At 48.1% G+C, this 14,900-nt stretch overlaps 1 protein-coding gene across 1 annotated transcript in view; it reads left to right on the plus strand.

Moving 5' to 3' along the window:
• Positions 1 to 14,900, plus strand: part of adcy9 (adenylate cyclase 9) — a 71,602-nt gene that overhangs the window by 53,643 nt on the left and 3,059 nt on the right. The window contains exons 8-12 of the mRNA XM_046332094.1: positions 1,281 to 1,489; positions 1,706 to 1,865; positions 2,281 to 2,429; positions 4,203 to 4,232; positions 12,097 to 14,900. The exon at positions 12,097 to 14,900 is cut by the window's right edge and continues 3,059 nt beyond it. Of these exons, the coding sequence (XP_046188050.1) occupies positions 1,281 to 1,489; positions 1,706 to 1,865; positions 2,281 to 2,429; positions 4,203 to 4,232; positions 12,097 to 13,519 (1,971 nt within the window). The 3' untranslated portion in view covers positions 13,520 to 14,900. The remainder of the gene's footprint in view (positions 1 to 1,280; positions 1,490 to 1,705; positions 1,866 to 2,280; positions 2,430 to 4,202; positions 4,233 to 12,096) is intronic.

Raw genomic sequence — 14,900 nt, forward strand, 5'->3', positions numbered from 1 at the left:
TCTCTCTGTCTCTGACTACTCTCTCCCCTCCAGGTGGAGACCCAGGCCCCGGTGCAGACCTTCTCTCTATGTCTCTGACTACTCTCTCCCCTCCAGGTGGAGACCCAGGCCCCGGTGCAGACCTTCTCTCTATGTCTCTGACTACTCTCTCCCCTCCAGGTGGAGACCCAGGCCCCGGTGCAGACCTTCTCTCTATGTCTCTGACTACTCTCTCCCCTCCAGGTGGAGACCCAGGCCCCGGTGCAGACCTTCTCTCTCTGTCTCTGACTACTCTCTCCCCTCCAGGTGGAGACCCAGGCCCCGGTGCAGACCTTCTCTCTATGTCTCTGACTACTCTCTCCCCTCCAGGTGGAGACCCAGGCCCCGGTGCAGACCTTCTCTCTATGTCTCTGACTACTCTCTCCCCTCCAGGTGGAGACCCAGGCCCTGGTGCAGACCTTCTCTCTCTGTCTCTGACTACTCTCTCCCCTCCAGGTGGAGACCCAGGCCCCGGTGCAGACCTTCTCTCTCTGTCTCTGACTACTCTCTCCCTCCAGGTGGAGACCCAGGCCCCGGTGCAGACCTTCTCTCTCTGTCTCTGACTACTCTCTCCCCTCCAGGTGGAGACCCAGGCCCCGGTGCAGACCTTCTCTCTCTGTCTCTGACTACTCTCTCCCCTCCAGGTGGAGACCCAGGCCCCGGTGCAGACCTTCTCTCTCTGTCTCTGACTACTCTCTCCCCTCCAGGTGGAGACCCAGGCCCCGGTGCAGACCTTCTCTCTCTGTCTCTGACTACTCTCTCCCCTCCAGGTGGAGACCCAGGCCCCGGTGCAGACCTTCTCTCTCTGTCTCTGACTACTCTCTCCCCTCCAGGTGGAGACCCAGGCCCCGGTGCAGACCTTCTCTCTCTGTCTCTCTCCCCTCCAGGTGGAGACCCAGGCCCCGGTGCAGACCTTCTCTCTCTGTCTCTGACTACTCTCTCCCCTCCAGGTGGAGACCCAGGCCCAGGTGCAGACCTCTCTCTGTCTCTGACTACTCTCTCCCCTCCAGGTGGAGACCCAGGCCCAGGTGCAGACCTTCTCTCTCTGTCTCTGACTACTCTCTCCCCTCCAGGTGGAGACCCAGGCCCCGGTGCAGACCTTCTCTCTCTGTCTCTGACTACTCTCTCCCCTCCAGGTGGAGACCCAGGCCCCGGTGCAGACCTTCTCTCTCTGTCTCTGACTACTCTCTCCCCTCCAGGTGGAGACCCAGGCCCCGGTGCAGACCTTCTCTCTCTGTCTCTGACTACTCTCTCCCCTCCAGGTGGAGACCCAGGCCCCGGTGCAGACCTTCGCCAGCCCTACATTCAGCTCCTTCCTGGATGTTCTCCTATCCTGCTCTGTGTTCCTCGCCCTCACCTTGGCCTGCTTCCTGGTTCCCATGGTCACCATGGAGACGCCTCCGGCAACCGTCCTGGGATTGGCTACCGCTGCTGGTCTGTTAGAGCTGGTCTCCCTGGTGCTGTCCATACGGTGAGGGATGGAGGGGGGAGATAGTGGGAGGGAGAGAGGGTGGGTAAAGTGAAAAGTGTCTGTTGGAGTTGGTCTCCCTGTTGCTATATGGAGGAATGAGAAATTAGGGAGGGAGGGAGTGAGAGAGAATGAACTGATAGGGATGCGAGTCAGTGTATCACAATGTTGTCCTTTCTTGCTATTTACTTGTCCCTCCTCCCCCTCGGCCCCCTGCAGTATGACGTTCTACCTGGACAACGTGTTGAGCTGTACCCAGACCTTGCTGAGGGTGGTGTCAGGCTGGATCCCCCGTCATGTGATCGGGGCCGTGCTGGTCTCACTTCCTGCCGTGTCTGTGTTCTCACACCTCGCCTGCAGCCTCCACCTGCCCATCCAGGTAAGGAGAGATAGAGAGGGTACAGGAGGAGGGCAGACATGGGGCTCTAGTCAGGGATCGTCAAAAGGGCTTTGAGCGCTGGTCGAGATGACAGAGGGCAAATGCATTACTAACAACACCTATTTACAATATAAGGTGTTCTCAAGTGTGTGGGACTAAGTGTCAAGAGCATTGAGTTATACTTAGTCCACAGTTGTAGGACCCACTAGAAAGTGCCAGTGTTTCAGAGAGAGAAACAGTCAATGGAAAATGGAGAGGTCTATACTTGTGGAGCTTGTTTCACAGATGTTTGACATTCTCCTCCTATCAAATCATTTATGTGGAAGAGATAGAGGTCCTAGTTTGGGCAGAGGCTAACTACATTGGAAAATTAGAATTTCAGTTTACAAAAACAAATGTTGTGTCCTCCCTCTAGGTAACCATGTTCCTGTGCTGTGCAGTGACCATAGCCATCATCCAGTACTGTAACTTCTGCCAGCTGAGTTTCTGGATGAGATCTGCCCTGGCCACAGCTGTTGGTGTGGCTCTACTAGTGCTGCTCCACAGCCCCCTCAACAGGACAGGGTTAGTACTGCAGCCGATACGTATTTACGACCCATTCAGAACTTTAATCCAATACAAATTTTCGCGTACACATATTTTGCAGATGTTATCACGTGTGTGCAGTAATACCTGACGATACAAAACAATACACCCAAATCCCCAAAATAAAAGAAAGGAATTAAGAAATATATGAATATTAGCAATCCGCATGTCTCTTCTTCTTAGTGGTGTCCTTTAGTGGTGTTTTCTTTGCAGCAATTCGACCATGAAGGTCTGATTCACTCAGTCTCCTCTGAACAGTTGATGTTGAGATGTGTCTGTTACTTGAACTATTTGAGGCTGGTAACTCTAATGAACTTATCCTCTGCAGCAGAGGTAACTCTGGGTCTTCCTTTCCTGTGGCGGTCCTCATGAGAGCCAGTTTCATCATAGCGCTTGATGGTTTTTGCGACTGCACTTGAAGAAACTTTCAAAGTTCTTGAAATTTTCCGTATTGACTGACCTTCATGTCTTAAAGTAATAATGATCTGTCATTTCTCTTTGCTTATTTGAGCTGTTCTTGCCATAATATGGAATTGGTCTTTTACAAAATAGGGCTATCTTCTATTTACCACCCCAACCATGTCACAACACTAATGATTGGCTCAAACCCAAACAAATGCATTCCAGGTGACTGCCTCATGAAGCTGGTTGAGAGAATGCCATTAGTGTGCAAAGCTGTCATCAAGGCAAAGGGTGGCTACTTTGAAGAATCTCAAATATAAAATATATTTTGATTTGTTTAACACTTTTTAGTTACTACATGAGGGATGGATTATTACATGTGTTATTTCATAGTTTTGACATATTCTACAATGTAGAAAATAGTAAAAATAAAGAAAAACCCTGGAATGAGTAGGTGCCCAAACTTTTGACTGGTACTGTATATGATTGTGTTTATAGGCATTATGGACAATATATGAATAGAAAAGGTGTGTACAGCAGTAGTTATATAGGATGATCAACTAGAATACAGTGTATACATATGAAGTGGGTAAAACAGGATGTTAACAGTGTTCCATGACTGTGTACATAGGGCAGCAGTCTCTAAGGTGGAGGGTAGAGTACCGGGTGGTATCCGGCTAGTATCAGTGACTAAAGTTCAGGGCAGGGTACTGGGCGGAGGCCGGTGACTGTTTAACAGTCTGATGGCCTGGAGATAAAAAGCTTTTTTTCAGTCTCTCTGTGATGCACCTGGACTGTCTCCACCTTCTAGAGGGTAGCGGGGTGAAACCTTTACAACATTATGAAGATGTTATACCTTATGTTATAATGGTAAAACTTTAAGCTGTAATTATTTTATTTTTGAATTGTATAGCTTGCAGTTTATTTGCCATTAGTCAGCCGTTAGTCAGCATTTTATGACATACACAATATGCACATTAATACACAATATACCTCTCTCTCCCCTTGGCTCTTAGGAAATGTTCATATTCATCTGTTTGTGAGCCAAGTTGTGTGTGTGTTAGAGTGTGTTGGAGTGTGAGTGTGTTGGAATGTGTTATCACACTTGTGTTTAACTCACAGGAGTCATTCTAAGAGGTTGATATGAATTAGTCAGCCGTGTGTGTGTGTGTGTGTGTGTGTGTGTGTGTGTGTGTGTGTGTGTGTGTGTGTGTGTGTGTGTGTGTGTGTGTGTGTGTGTGTGTGTGTGTGTGTGTGTGTGTGTGTGTGTGTGTGTGTGTGTGTGTGTGTGTGTGTGTGTGTGTGTGTGTGTGTGTGTGTGTAACTGACGGGAGTCACTCTGTCTTGCAGCTCCAGTAATGACAGTTCTCCAGCGATGGGGTGAGTGTTGCCATGGAGACGCAGAATGTTGATGGATGAGTGACATTTGGGAGGGTGAAGGGGGTGAAAGGGGAGAAGAGGGGCCGTCTTTCTATCTTTCCATCTTTCTTTCTCTTTCTCCTTCTCTTCACTCTCTCTCCTCTCACTCTCTTTTCTCTCTCCTCTCCTCTCTTTTCTCAAACTGTGAAGTATGGCTGGTGTAATCATAGCAGCTAAATGTCAGCAGCAGTGGCTATGTCTGCATCTCAAAGGCACCCTATTCCCTACTTTTCACCAGGGCCCATAGGGAATAGGGTGGCATTTGGGACAGGTTCTGTGAGTCAGACTGGCTAGCTGGTCCTATTTATACGAGCCACGGGTTAAGCTCAAATGTGGGAGAGATGCTGCAGGTAGAGGATCTCGAATAATACATAGAGCATGAAGGACCATGTTGGCCTTTTTTAACAAGAGGGAGAATGATTTGAATTGATGCTATGATGTGTTACTTTGAGTCTATAGCCAAGTGATTTAAGTTGTGGAAGTGCTTGGCATGTATAGCGTGGTACGGTAGACACTGAATGGGTGTGGTTCATGGTAATGCAACTGCTGCGTATCGATATCAAACCCCTCCCGCCTGTCTGTCTCTCGGTCTGTATGTCTGTGTCTCGGTCTGTCTCTTGGTCTGTCTGTCTGTCTCTCGGTCTGTCTGTCTGTCTCTCGGTCTGTCTGTCTGTCTCTCGGTCTGTCTGTCTGTCTCTCTCTCTCTATGTCTGTCTGTCTCTCTCTCGGTATGTCTGTCTGTCTCTAGGTCTGTCTGTCTCTAGGTCTGTCTGTCTCTCTGTCTGTCTCTCTGTATGTCTTTCTGTTTGTCTTGTCTCATGACTGTCTGGCTGGCTGGCTCCGTCTGTCTACCTCTCTCTACACCCTCCCTTTTTATCTCTCTCTCGCTCTATCTCTCACATGCTCTCTCTCTGTCTACCCATCTCTCTCTACACCCTCCTTTCTTATCTCTCGCTCTATCTCTCACATGCTCTCTCTCTGTCTACCCATCTCTCTCTACACCCTCCTTTCTTATCTCTCTCTCGCTCTATCTCTCACATGCTCTCTCTCTGTCTACCCATCTCTCTCTACACCCTCCTTTCTTATCTCTCTCTCGCTCTATCTCTCACATGCTCTCTCTCTGTGTCTACCCATCTCTCTCTACACCCTCCTTTCTTATCTCTCTCTCGCTCTATCTCTCACATGCTCTCTCTCTGTCTACCCATCTCTCTCTACACCCTCCTTTCTTATCTCTCTCTCGCTCTATCTCTCACATGCTCTCTCTCTGTCTACCCATCTCTCTCTACACCCTCCTTTCTTATCTCTCTCACGCTCTATCTCTCACATGCTCTCTCTCTGTCTACCCATCTCTCTCTACACCCTCCTTTCTTATCTCTCTCTCGCTCTATCTCTCACATGCTCTCTCTCTGTACCCTACACCCTCCCATCTCTCTCTACACCCTCCCTCTCTATCTCTCACATGCTCTCTCTCTGTCTACCCATCTCTCTCTACACCCTCCTTTCTTATCTCTCTCTCGCTCTATCTCTCACATGCTCTCTCTCTGTCTACCCATCTCTCTCTACACCCTCCTTTCTTATCTCTCTCTCGCTCTATCTCTCACATGCTCTCTCTCTGTCTACCCATCTCTCTCTACACCCTCCTTTCTTATCTCTCTCTCGCTCTATCTCTCACATGCTCTCTCTCTGTCTACCCATCTCTCTCTACACCCTCCTTTCTTATCTCTCTCGCTCTATCTCTCACATGCTCTCTCTCTGTCTACCCATCTCTCTCTACACCCTCCTTTCTTATCTCTCTCTCGCTCTATCTCTCACATGCTCTCTCTCTGTCTACCCATCTCTCTCTACACCCTCCTTTCTTATCTCTCTCTCGCTCTATCTCTCACATGCTCTCTCTCTGTCTACCCATCTCTCTCTACACCCTCCTTTCTTATCTCTCTCTCGCTCTATCTCTCACATGCTCTCTCTCTGTCTACCCATCTCTCTCTACACCCTCCTTTCTTATCTCTCTCTACACCCTCCTTTCTTATCTCTCTCGCTCTATCTCTCACATGCTCTCTCTCTGTCTACCCATCTCTCTCTACACCCTCCTTTCTTATCTCTCTCTCGCTCTATCTCTCACATGCTCTCTCTCTGTCTACCCATCTCTCTCTACACCCTCCTTTCTTATCTCTCTCTCGCTCTATCTCTCACATGCTCTCTCTCTGTCTACCCATCTCTCTCTACACCCTCCTTTCTTATCTCTCTCTCGCTCTATCTCTCACATGCTCTCTCTCTGTCTACCCATCTCTCTCTACACCCTCCTTTCTTATCTCTCTCTCGCTCTATCTCTCACATGCTCTCTCTCTGTCTACCCATCTCTCTCTACACCCTCCTTTCTTATCTCTTTCTTATCTCTCATCTCTCTCGTCTCTATCTCTCACATGCTCTCTCTCTGTCTACCCATCTCTCTCTACACCCTCCTTTCTTATCTCTCTCTCGCTCTATCTCTCACATCCTTTCTTATCTCTCTCTGTCTACCCATCTCTCTGTCTACACCCTCCTTTCTTATCTCTCTCTCGCTCTATCTCTCACATGCTCTCTCTCTGTCTACCCATCTCTCTCTACACCCTCCTTTCTTATCTCTCTCTCGCTCTATCTCTCACATGCTCTCTCTCTGTCTACCCATCTCTCTACACCCTCCTTTCTTATCTCTCTCTCGCTCTATCTCTCCATGCTCTCTCTCTGTCTACCCATCTCTCTCTACACCCTCCTTTCTTATCTCTCTCTCGCTCTATCTCTCACATGCTCTCTCTCTGTCTACCCATCTCTCTCTACACCCTCCTTTCTTATCTCTCTCTCGCTCTATCTCTCACATGCTCTCTCTCTGTCTACCCATCTCTCTCTACACCCTCCTTTCTTATCTCTCTCTCGCTCTATCTCTCACATGCTCTCTCTCTGTCTACCCATCTCTCTCTACACCCTCCTTTCTTATCTCTCTCTCGCTCTATCTCTCACATGCTCTCTCTCTGTCTACCCATCTCTCTCTACACCCTCCTTTCTTATCTCTCTCTCGCTCTATCTCTCACATGCTCTCTCTCTGTCTACCCATCTCTCTCTACACCCTCCTTTCTTATCTCTCTCTCGCTCTATCTCTCACATGCTCTCTCTCTGTCTACCCATCTCTCTCTACACCCTCCTTTCTTATCTCTCTCTCGCTCTATCTCTCACATGCTCTCTCTCTGTCTACCCATCTCTCTCTACACCCTCCTTTCTTATCTCTCTCTCGCTCTATCTCTCACATGCTCTCTCTCTGTCTACCCATCTCTCTCTACACCCTCCTTTCTTATCTCTCTCTCGCTCTATCTCTCACATGCTCTCTCTCTGTCTACCCATCTCTCTCTACACCCTCCTTTCTTATCTCTCTCTCGCTCTATCTCTCACATGCTCTCTCTCTGTCTACCCATCTCTCTCTACACCCTCCTTTCTTATCTCTCTCTCGCTCTATCTCTCACATGCTCTCTCTCTGTCTACCCATCTCTCTCTACACCCTCCTTTCTTATCTCTCTCTCGCTCTATCTCTCACATGCTCTCTCTCTGTCTACCCATCTCTCTCTACACCCTCCTTTCTTATCTCTCTCTCGCTCTATCTCTCACATGCTCTCTCTCTGTCTACACCCTCCTTTCATCTCTCGCTCTATCTCTCACATGCTCTCTCTCTGTCTACCCATCTCTCTCTACACCCTCCTTTCTTATCTCTCTCTCGCTCTATCTCTCACATGCTCTCTCTGTCTACCCATCTCTCTCTACACCCTCCTTTCTTATCTCTCTCTCGCTCTATCTCTCACATGCTCTCTCTCTGTCTACCCATCTCTCTCTACACCCTCCTTTCTTATCTCTCTCTCGCTCTATCTCTCACATGCTCTCTCTCTGTCTACCCATCTCTCTCTACACCCTCCTTTCTTATCTCTCTCTCGCTCTATCTCTCACATGCTCTCTCTCTGTCTACCCATCTCTCTCTACACCCTCCTTTCTTATCTCTCTCTCGCTCTATCTCTCACATGCTCTCTCTCTGTCTACCCATCTCTCTCTACACCCTCCTTTCTTATCTCTCTCTCGCTCTATCTCTCACATGCTCTCTCTCTGTCTACCCATCTCTCTCTACACCCTCCTTTCTTATCTCTCTCTCGCTCTATCTCTCACATGCTCTCTCTCTGTCTACCCATCTCTCTCTACACCCTCCTTTCTTATCTCTCTCTCGCTCTATCTCTCACATGCTCTCTCTCTGTCTACCCATCTCTCTCTACACCCTCCTTTCTTATCTCTCTCTCGCTCTATCTCTCACATGCTCTCTCTCTGTCTACCCATCTCTCTCTACACCCTCCTTTCTTATCTCTCTCTCGCTCTATCTCTCACATGCTCTCTCTCTGTCTACCCATCTCTCTCTACACCCTCCTTTCTTATCTCTCTCTCGCTCTATCTCTCACATGCTCTCTCTCTGTCTACCCATCTCTCTCTACACCCTCCTTTCTTATCTCTCTCACGCTCTATCTCTCACATGCTCTCTCTGTCTACCCATCTCTCTCTACACCCTCCTTTCTTATCTCTCTCTCGCTCTATCTCTCACATGCTCTCTCTCTGTCTACCCATCTCTCTCTACACCCTCCTTTCTTATCTCTCTCTCGCTCTATCTCTCACATGCTCTCTCTCTGTCTACCCATCTCTCTCTACACCCTCCTTTCTTATCTCTCTCTCGCTCTATCTCTCACATGCTCTCTCTCTGTCTACCCATCTCTCTCTACACCCTCCTTTCTTATCTCTCTCTCGCTCTATCTCTCACATGCTCTCTCTCTGTCTACCCATCTCTCTCTACACCCTCCTTTCTTATCTCTCTCTCGCTCTATCTCTCACATGCTCTCTCTCTGTCTACCCATCTCTCTCTACACCCTCCTTTCTTATCTCTCTCTCGCTCTATCTCTCACATGCTCTCTCTCTGTCTACCCATCTCTCTCTACACCCTCCTTTCTTATCTCTCTCTCGCTCTATCTCTCACATGCTCTCTCTCTGTCTACCCATCTCTCTCTACACCCTGTCTACCCATCTCTCTCTACACCCCTTTCTTATCTCTCTCTCGCTCTATCTCTCACATGCTCTCTCTCTGTCTACCCATCTCTCTCTACACCCTCCTTTCTTATCTCTCTCTCGCTCTATCTCTCACATGCTCTCTCTCTGTCTACCCATCTCTCTCTACACCCTCCTTTCTTATCTCTCTCACGCTCTATCTCTCACATGCTCTCTCTCTGTCTACCCATCTCTCTCTACACCCTCCTTTCTTATCTCTCTCTCGCTCTATCTCTCACATGCTCTCTCTCTGTCTACCCATCTCTCTCTACACCCTCCTTTCTTATCTCTCTCTCGCTCTATCTCTCACATGCTCTCTCTCTGTCTACCCATCTCTCTCTACACCCTCCTTTCTTATCTCTCTCTCGCTCTATCTCTCACATGCTCTCTCTCTGTCTACCCATCTTTCTGGCCTTTCTTATCTCTCTCTCGCTCTATCTCTCACTCTTTCTCTTCTAGCCACTCTACACCCTCCTTTCTTAACTCTCTTTCTTTCTTTCTCTCTCTTTCTTTCTGGCCACCACACCACTCCTTTCTCTCTCTTTCTTTCTAGCCACCACACCACTCCTTTCTCTCTCTTTCTTTCTAGCCACCACACCACTCCTTTCTCTCTCTTTCTTTCTAGCCACCACACCACTCCTTTCTCTCTCTTTCTTTCTAGCCACCACACCACTCCTTTCTCTCTCTTTCTTTCTAGCCACCACACCACTCCTTTCTCTCTCTTTCTTTCTGGCCACCACACCACTCCTTTCTCTCTCTTTCTTTCTGGCCACCACACCACTCCTTTCTCTCTCTTTCTTTCTAGCCACCACACCACTCCTTTCTCTCTCTTTCTTTCTAGCCACCACACCACTCCTTTCTCTCTCTTTCTTTCTAGCCACCACACCACTCCTTTCTCTCTCTTTCTTTCTGGCCACCACACCACTCCTTTCTCTCTCTTTCTTTCTAGCCACCACACCACTCCTTTCTCTCTCTTTCTTTCTAGCCACCACACCACTCCTTTCTCTCTCTTTCTTTCTGGCCACCACACCACTCCTTTCTCTCTCTTTCTTTCTAGCCACCACACCACTCTTTCTTTCTCTCTCTTTCTTTCTAGCCACCACACCACTCCTTTCTCTCTCTTTCTTTCTAGCCACCACACCACTCCTTTCTCTTTCTCTCTCTTTCTTTCTAGCCACCACACCACTCCTTTCTTTCTTTCTCTTTCTTTTTCTAGCCACCACACCACTCCTTTCTCTCTCTTTCTTTCTAGCCACCACACCACTCCTTTCTCTCTCTTTCTTTCTAGCCACCACACCACTCCTTTCTCTCTCTTTCTTTCTAGCCACCACACCACTCCTTTCTCTCTCTTTCTTTCTAGCCACCACACCACTCCTTTCCTTTCTTTCTTTCTCTCTTTCTTTCTAGCCACCACACCACTCCTTTCTCTCTCTTTCTTTCTAGCCACCACACCACTCCTTTCTCTCTCTTTCTTTCTGGCCACCACACCACTCCTTTCTCTCTCTTTCTTTCTAGCCACCACACCACTCCTTTCTCTCTCTTTCTTTCTAGCCACCACACCACTCCTTTCTCTCTCTTTCTTTCTAGCCACCACACCACTCCTTTCTTCTCTTTCTCTCTTTCTTTCTAGCCACCACACCACTCCTTTCTCTCTCTTTCTTTCTAGCCACCACACCACTCCTTTCTCTCTCTTTCTTTCTAGCCACCACACCACTCCTTTCTCTCTCTTTCTTTCTAGCCACCACACCACTCCTTTCTCTCTCTTTCTTTCTAGCCACCACACCACTCCTTTCTCTCTCTTTCTTTCTAGCCACCACACCACTCCTTTCTCTCTCTTTCTTTCTAGCCACCACACCACTCCTTTCTCTCTCTTTCTTTCTAGCCACCACACCACTCCTTTCTCTCTCTTTCTTTCTGGCCACCACACCACTCCTTTCTCTCTCTTTCTTTCTAGCCACCACACCACTCCTTTCTCTCTCTTTCTTTCTGGCCACCACACCACTCCTTTCTCTCTCTTTCTTTCTAGCCACCACACCACTCCTCCTTTCTCTCTCTTTCTTTCTAGCCACCACACCACTCCTTTCTCTCTCTTTCTTTCTGGCCACCACACCACTCCTTTCTCTCTCTTTCTTTCTGGCCACCACACCACTCTTTCTTTCTTTCTCTCTTTCTTTCTAGCCACCACACCACTCCTTTCTCTCTCTTTCTTTCTGGCCACCACACCACTCCTTTCTCTCTCTTTCTTTCTAGCCACCACACCACTCCTTTCTCTCTCTTTCTTTCTGGCCACCACACCACTCCTTTCTCTCTCTTTCTTTCTAGCCACCACACCACTCCTTTCTCTCTCTTTCTTTCTAGCCACCACACCACTCCTTTCTCTCTCTTTCTTTCTGGCCACCACACCACTCCTTTCTCTCTCTTTCTTTCTGGCCACCACACCACTCCTTTCTCTCTCTTTCTTTCTAGCCACCACACCACTCCTTTCTCTCTCTTTCTTTCTGGCCACCACACCACTCCTTTTTCTCTCTCTTTCTTTCTAGCCACCACACCACTCCTTTCTCTCTCTTTCTTTCTGGCCACCACACCACTCCTTTCTCTCTCTTTCTTTCTAGCCACCACACCACTCCTTTCTCTCTCTTTCTTTCTGGCCACCACACCACTCCTTTCTCTCTCTGTCTGCCCTCATCTACCTCCTGCCCTTTTCTAATTTTCTCCTTCTCTTTTCCAGTAACCTCACCAATGAGACATGGTCCACTCCAGAACCACGTCCAGATGCCATGGACCCCGTGAGACCCCTAGACCTACTGGTCCCAGAAGCAGTACTCACCTACTTCCTCCTCCTCCTATTGGTCTGGTTCCTGAACCACGAGTTTGAGGTCAGCTACCGTCTCCATTACCACGGCAACATAGAGGCCGACAAGCACCGCGTCAAGATCCAGAACATGCGGGACCAGGCCGACTGGTTGCTAGGCAACATCATCCCAATCCACGTCGCCGAGCAGCTCAAGGTGACCCAGTCGTACTCCAAAAATCACGACAACGCCGGGGTTATCTTTGCGAGTATTGTGAATTTTTCTGAATTCTACGAGGAAAGTTACGAAGGCGGGAAGGAGTGTTACCGAGTCCTCAATGAGCTCATCGGCGACTTCGACGAGTTGCTACGGAAACCGGACTTCGCCAACGTGGAGAAGATCAAGACGATCGGCGCCACGTACATGGCGGCATCCGGGCTGAACCCTCAACAGTGCATTGACGACTCCCACCCAAACTCTAACCACCTGAGGGCGCTGTTTGACTTCGCCCTCGAGATGATGGGTGTTTTGGACGACTTCAATAAAAACATGCTAGGCTTTGGGTTTAAGCTCCGTATCGGGTTCAACCATGGTCCCCTGACGGCGGGGGTGATCGGCACTACCAAATTGCTCTACGACATCTGGGGAGACACAGTGAATATTGCGAGTCGCATGGACTCTACAGGGGTGGAGTGTCGGGTACAGGTGAGTGAGGAGAGCCACTCGGCGCTCAGCGGAATGGGCTTAGAGTTTGACTACCGCGGTACCGTCAACGTCAAGGGCAAAGGTCAAATGAGGACCTTCCTGTATCCCAGGAGCGATGAAAGAGGTGGGCAGCTATTGGCTGAGCCTTGGCTACAGCCACATCAATTAGTTGCTGTTTTGCCCCCGGTGAAACCTGTCCAATCACAGGCAGCCGTTGGACCCGTGGGGGAAGGGGACGCCGTTAATACGACCAAGTCTGATGCAAGTGCCAATGCGCCAGCCCCTCCTCCTTTATCCTCTTCTTACACTCCTCCCACATCCTCCTCTTCCTCCACATTCACCCCCCAAGCCTCTTCCATAGGACCTCCTGTAGCTCCTTCAGGACTAGGGCCAGAGCCAGGCCCGGCCAAGCCCTGCGGGGTGAGGGCAGATTGGGCAGAGGGGTACAGGGACGCTCCTCCAATCCCACCAGGAATCCCCCAAACTGGGGCTGGCCACCCCGCTGCTACGGGCACGGACCCTCACCCCCTTACCCTGGACCTAGACCCAGAGCTAGTACCCTGTACCTTGGCACAGCCTGAGGAAGAGGAGGAGGAGGAGGAAGCGAATGAGCTGACAAAGCTCAATAAGGAGGATTTCATGTCACGCCTTTGATCCATTAAGTGCTGATCTAGGATCAGCTCCCCCTTATCCATATAATCCTATTCATTATGATTTTAAAGTCGAAACTGAGCCTCGATCAGCACTCCTTTCTCTGAGCTGAGCTGAAGACAGAAGTAGCTACAGATACAGGTTTGTAGGGATGGGAGGAGTTTTTCCCCCTAACTTATCCATTAATCACCTTTCTGAACCAAAACAGATGTATTCACATGATGAAATGTGACTGCAGACAGAGTGACCTTTGGACATTGACTTGTAGTCAATCTATGATGGCTCATCACTTTTCTATAGGAAGGGGGAGGGCTGTGTTGAGCACAGTTTTTGTGGCACAATATAATGCAGGGGGAGGGAGGAGGAGGAGAAGAGAAAGGGTTTTTGCTTGTTGGTGTTGAGGTTTTATTTTTCTTATGCTTTGGTTGATATGTAAAGAAGTGCCTTCAGGACAAGAACCGTTAACGAACAAGAAATGAATATGGAACAAAAACACAAAAAAGGTTGGAACAATCTTTAGCATGACTTCTTTTTTCTATTTCAAACCTAGTCTACCGATGATGCTGTGGTTCTTTTACTACAAGTTGTTTTTTCAATGCAATTTATTTTGTTATTGTATCGTTATCGTTTGTGCCATATTCAGTTTTTCACTTGATCAGTTGTAGCCTATTCGCCTGACCGTAAAGGGAAATAAATGACGTGCCAGACAGTGGTGGATCATGGGTAAGAAGCAGTGAGTTATGGGTAGAATAAGGGAATGACAAAAAGCAGTGTTATTGGTGTTTCTGCTTTGAGACGATGGCTTAGAGTGTTTGTGATGTGCTACATAGACCCAATACTAAAGGGAAAACCAACATAGGGATTTATCTTCACACTGACGCTTTTTAATGTCCAACTTTTCAGGAAACACGTTTTTTTTTTTTTTAAGAAACTTCCGTACAGCTTCTTTAAGTGGTCTGTGGAACATAACTGTCAGAACCACAGATCTCCTCACTGGGTCTCACACAACTTCTCCTAGACCTCTCCTAAATGGAAATGGCAGATTGGGATGGTAGCCCATACCAAGCAGTCTTGACAGTAAGAAAACTGAACACATACGTTATAGCACTCTCAAGTAACGATTATACTCTAACAAGTATACTGAAAAAGCACAAATCTAAAAATTGTTTAAGGGAATCATAGTGTTGGAAATTAAAGGGACTATTTGGTTATATCAAAATGGGAAAGCACTTAAAATCTTTAGGGATAATATGTGTTAAAAGTATGACATTCGCCAAAAGGAACAGAATTCATTACAAACAGTTTATTAACATGTTATAACACGTATTAATGTGTATTGAAGTGAAAACTCAAGTTTGTATGAAGTTCTATCCATTGTGTTAGT

The sequence above is a fragment of the Oncorhynchus gorbuscha genome, linkage group LG26 (assembly GCF_021184085.1).
Source record: "Oncorhynchus gorbuscha isolate QuinsamMale2020 ecotype Even-year linkage group LG26, OgorEven_v1.0, whole genome shotgun sequence".
Lineage (NCBI taxonomy): Eukaryota > Metazoa > Chordata > Actinopteri > Salmoniformes > Salmonidae > Oncorhynchus > Oncorhynchus gorbuscha.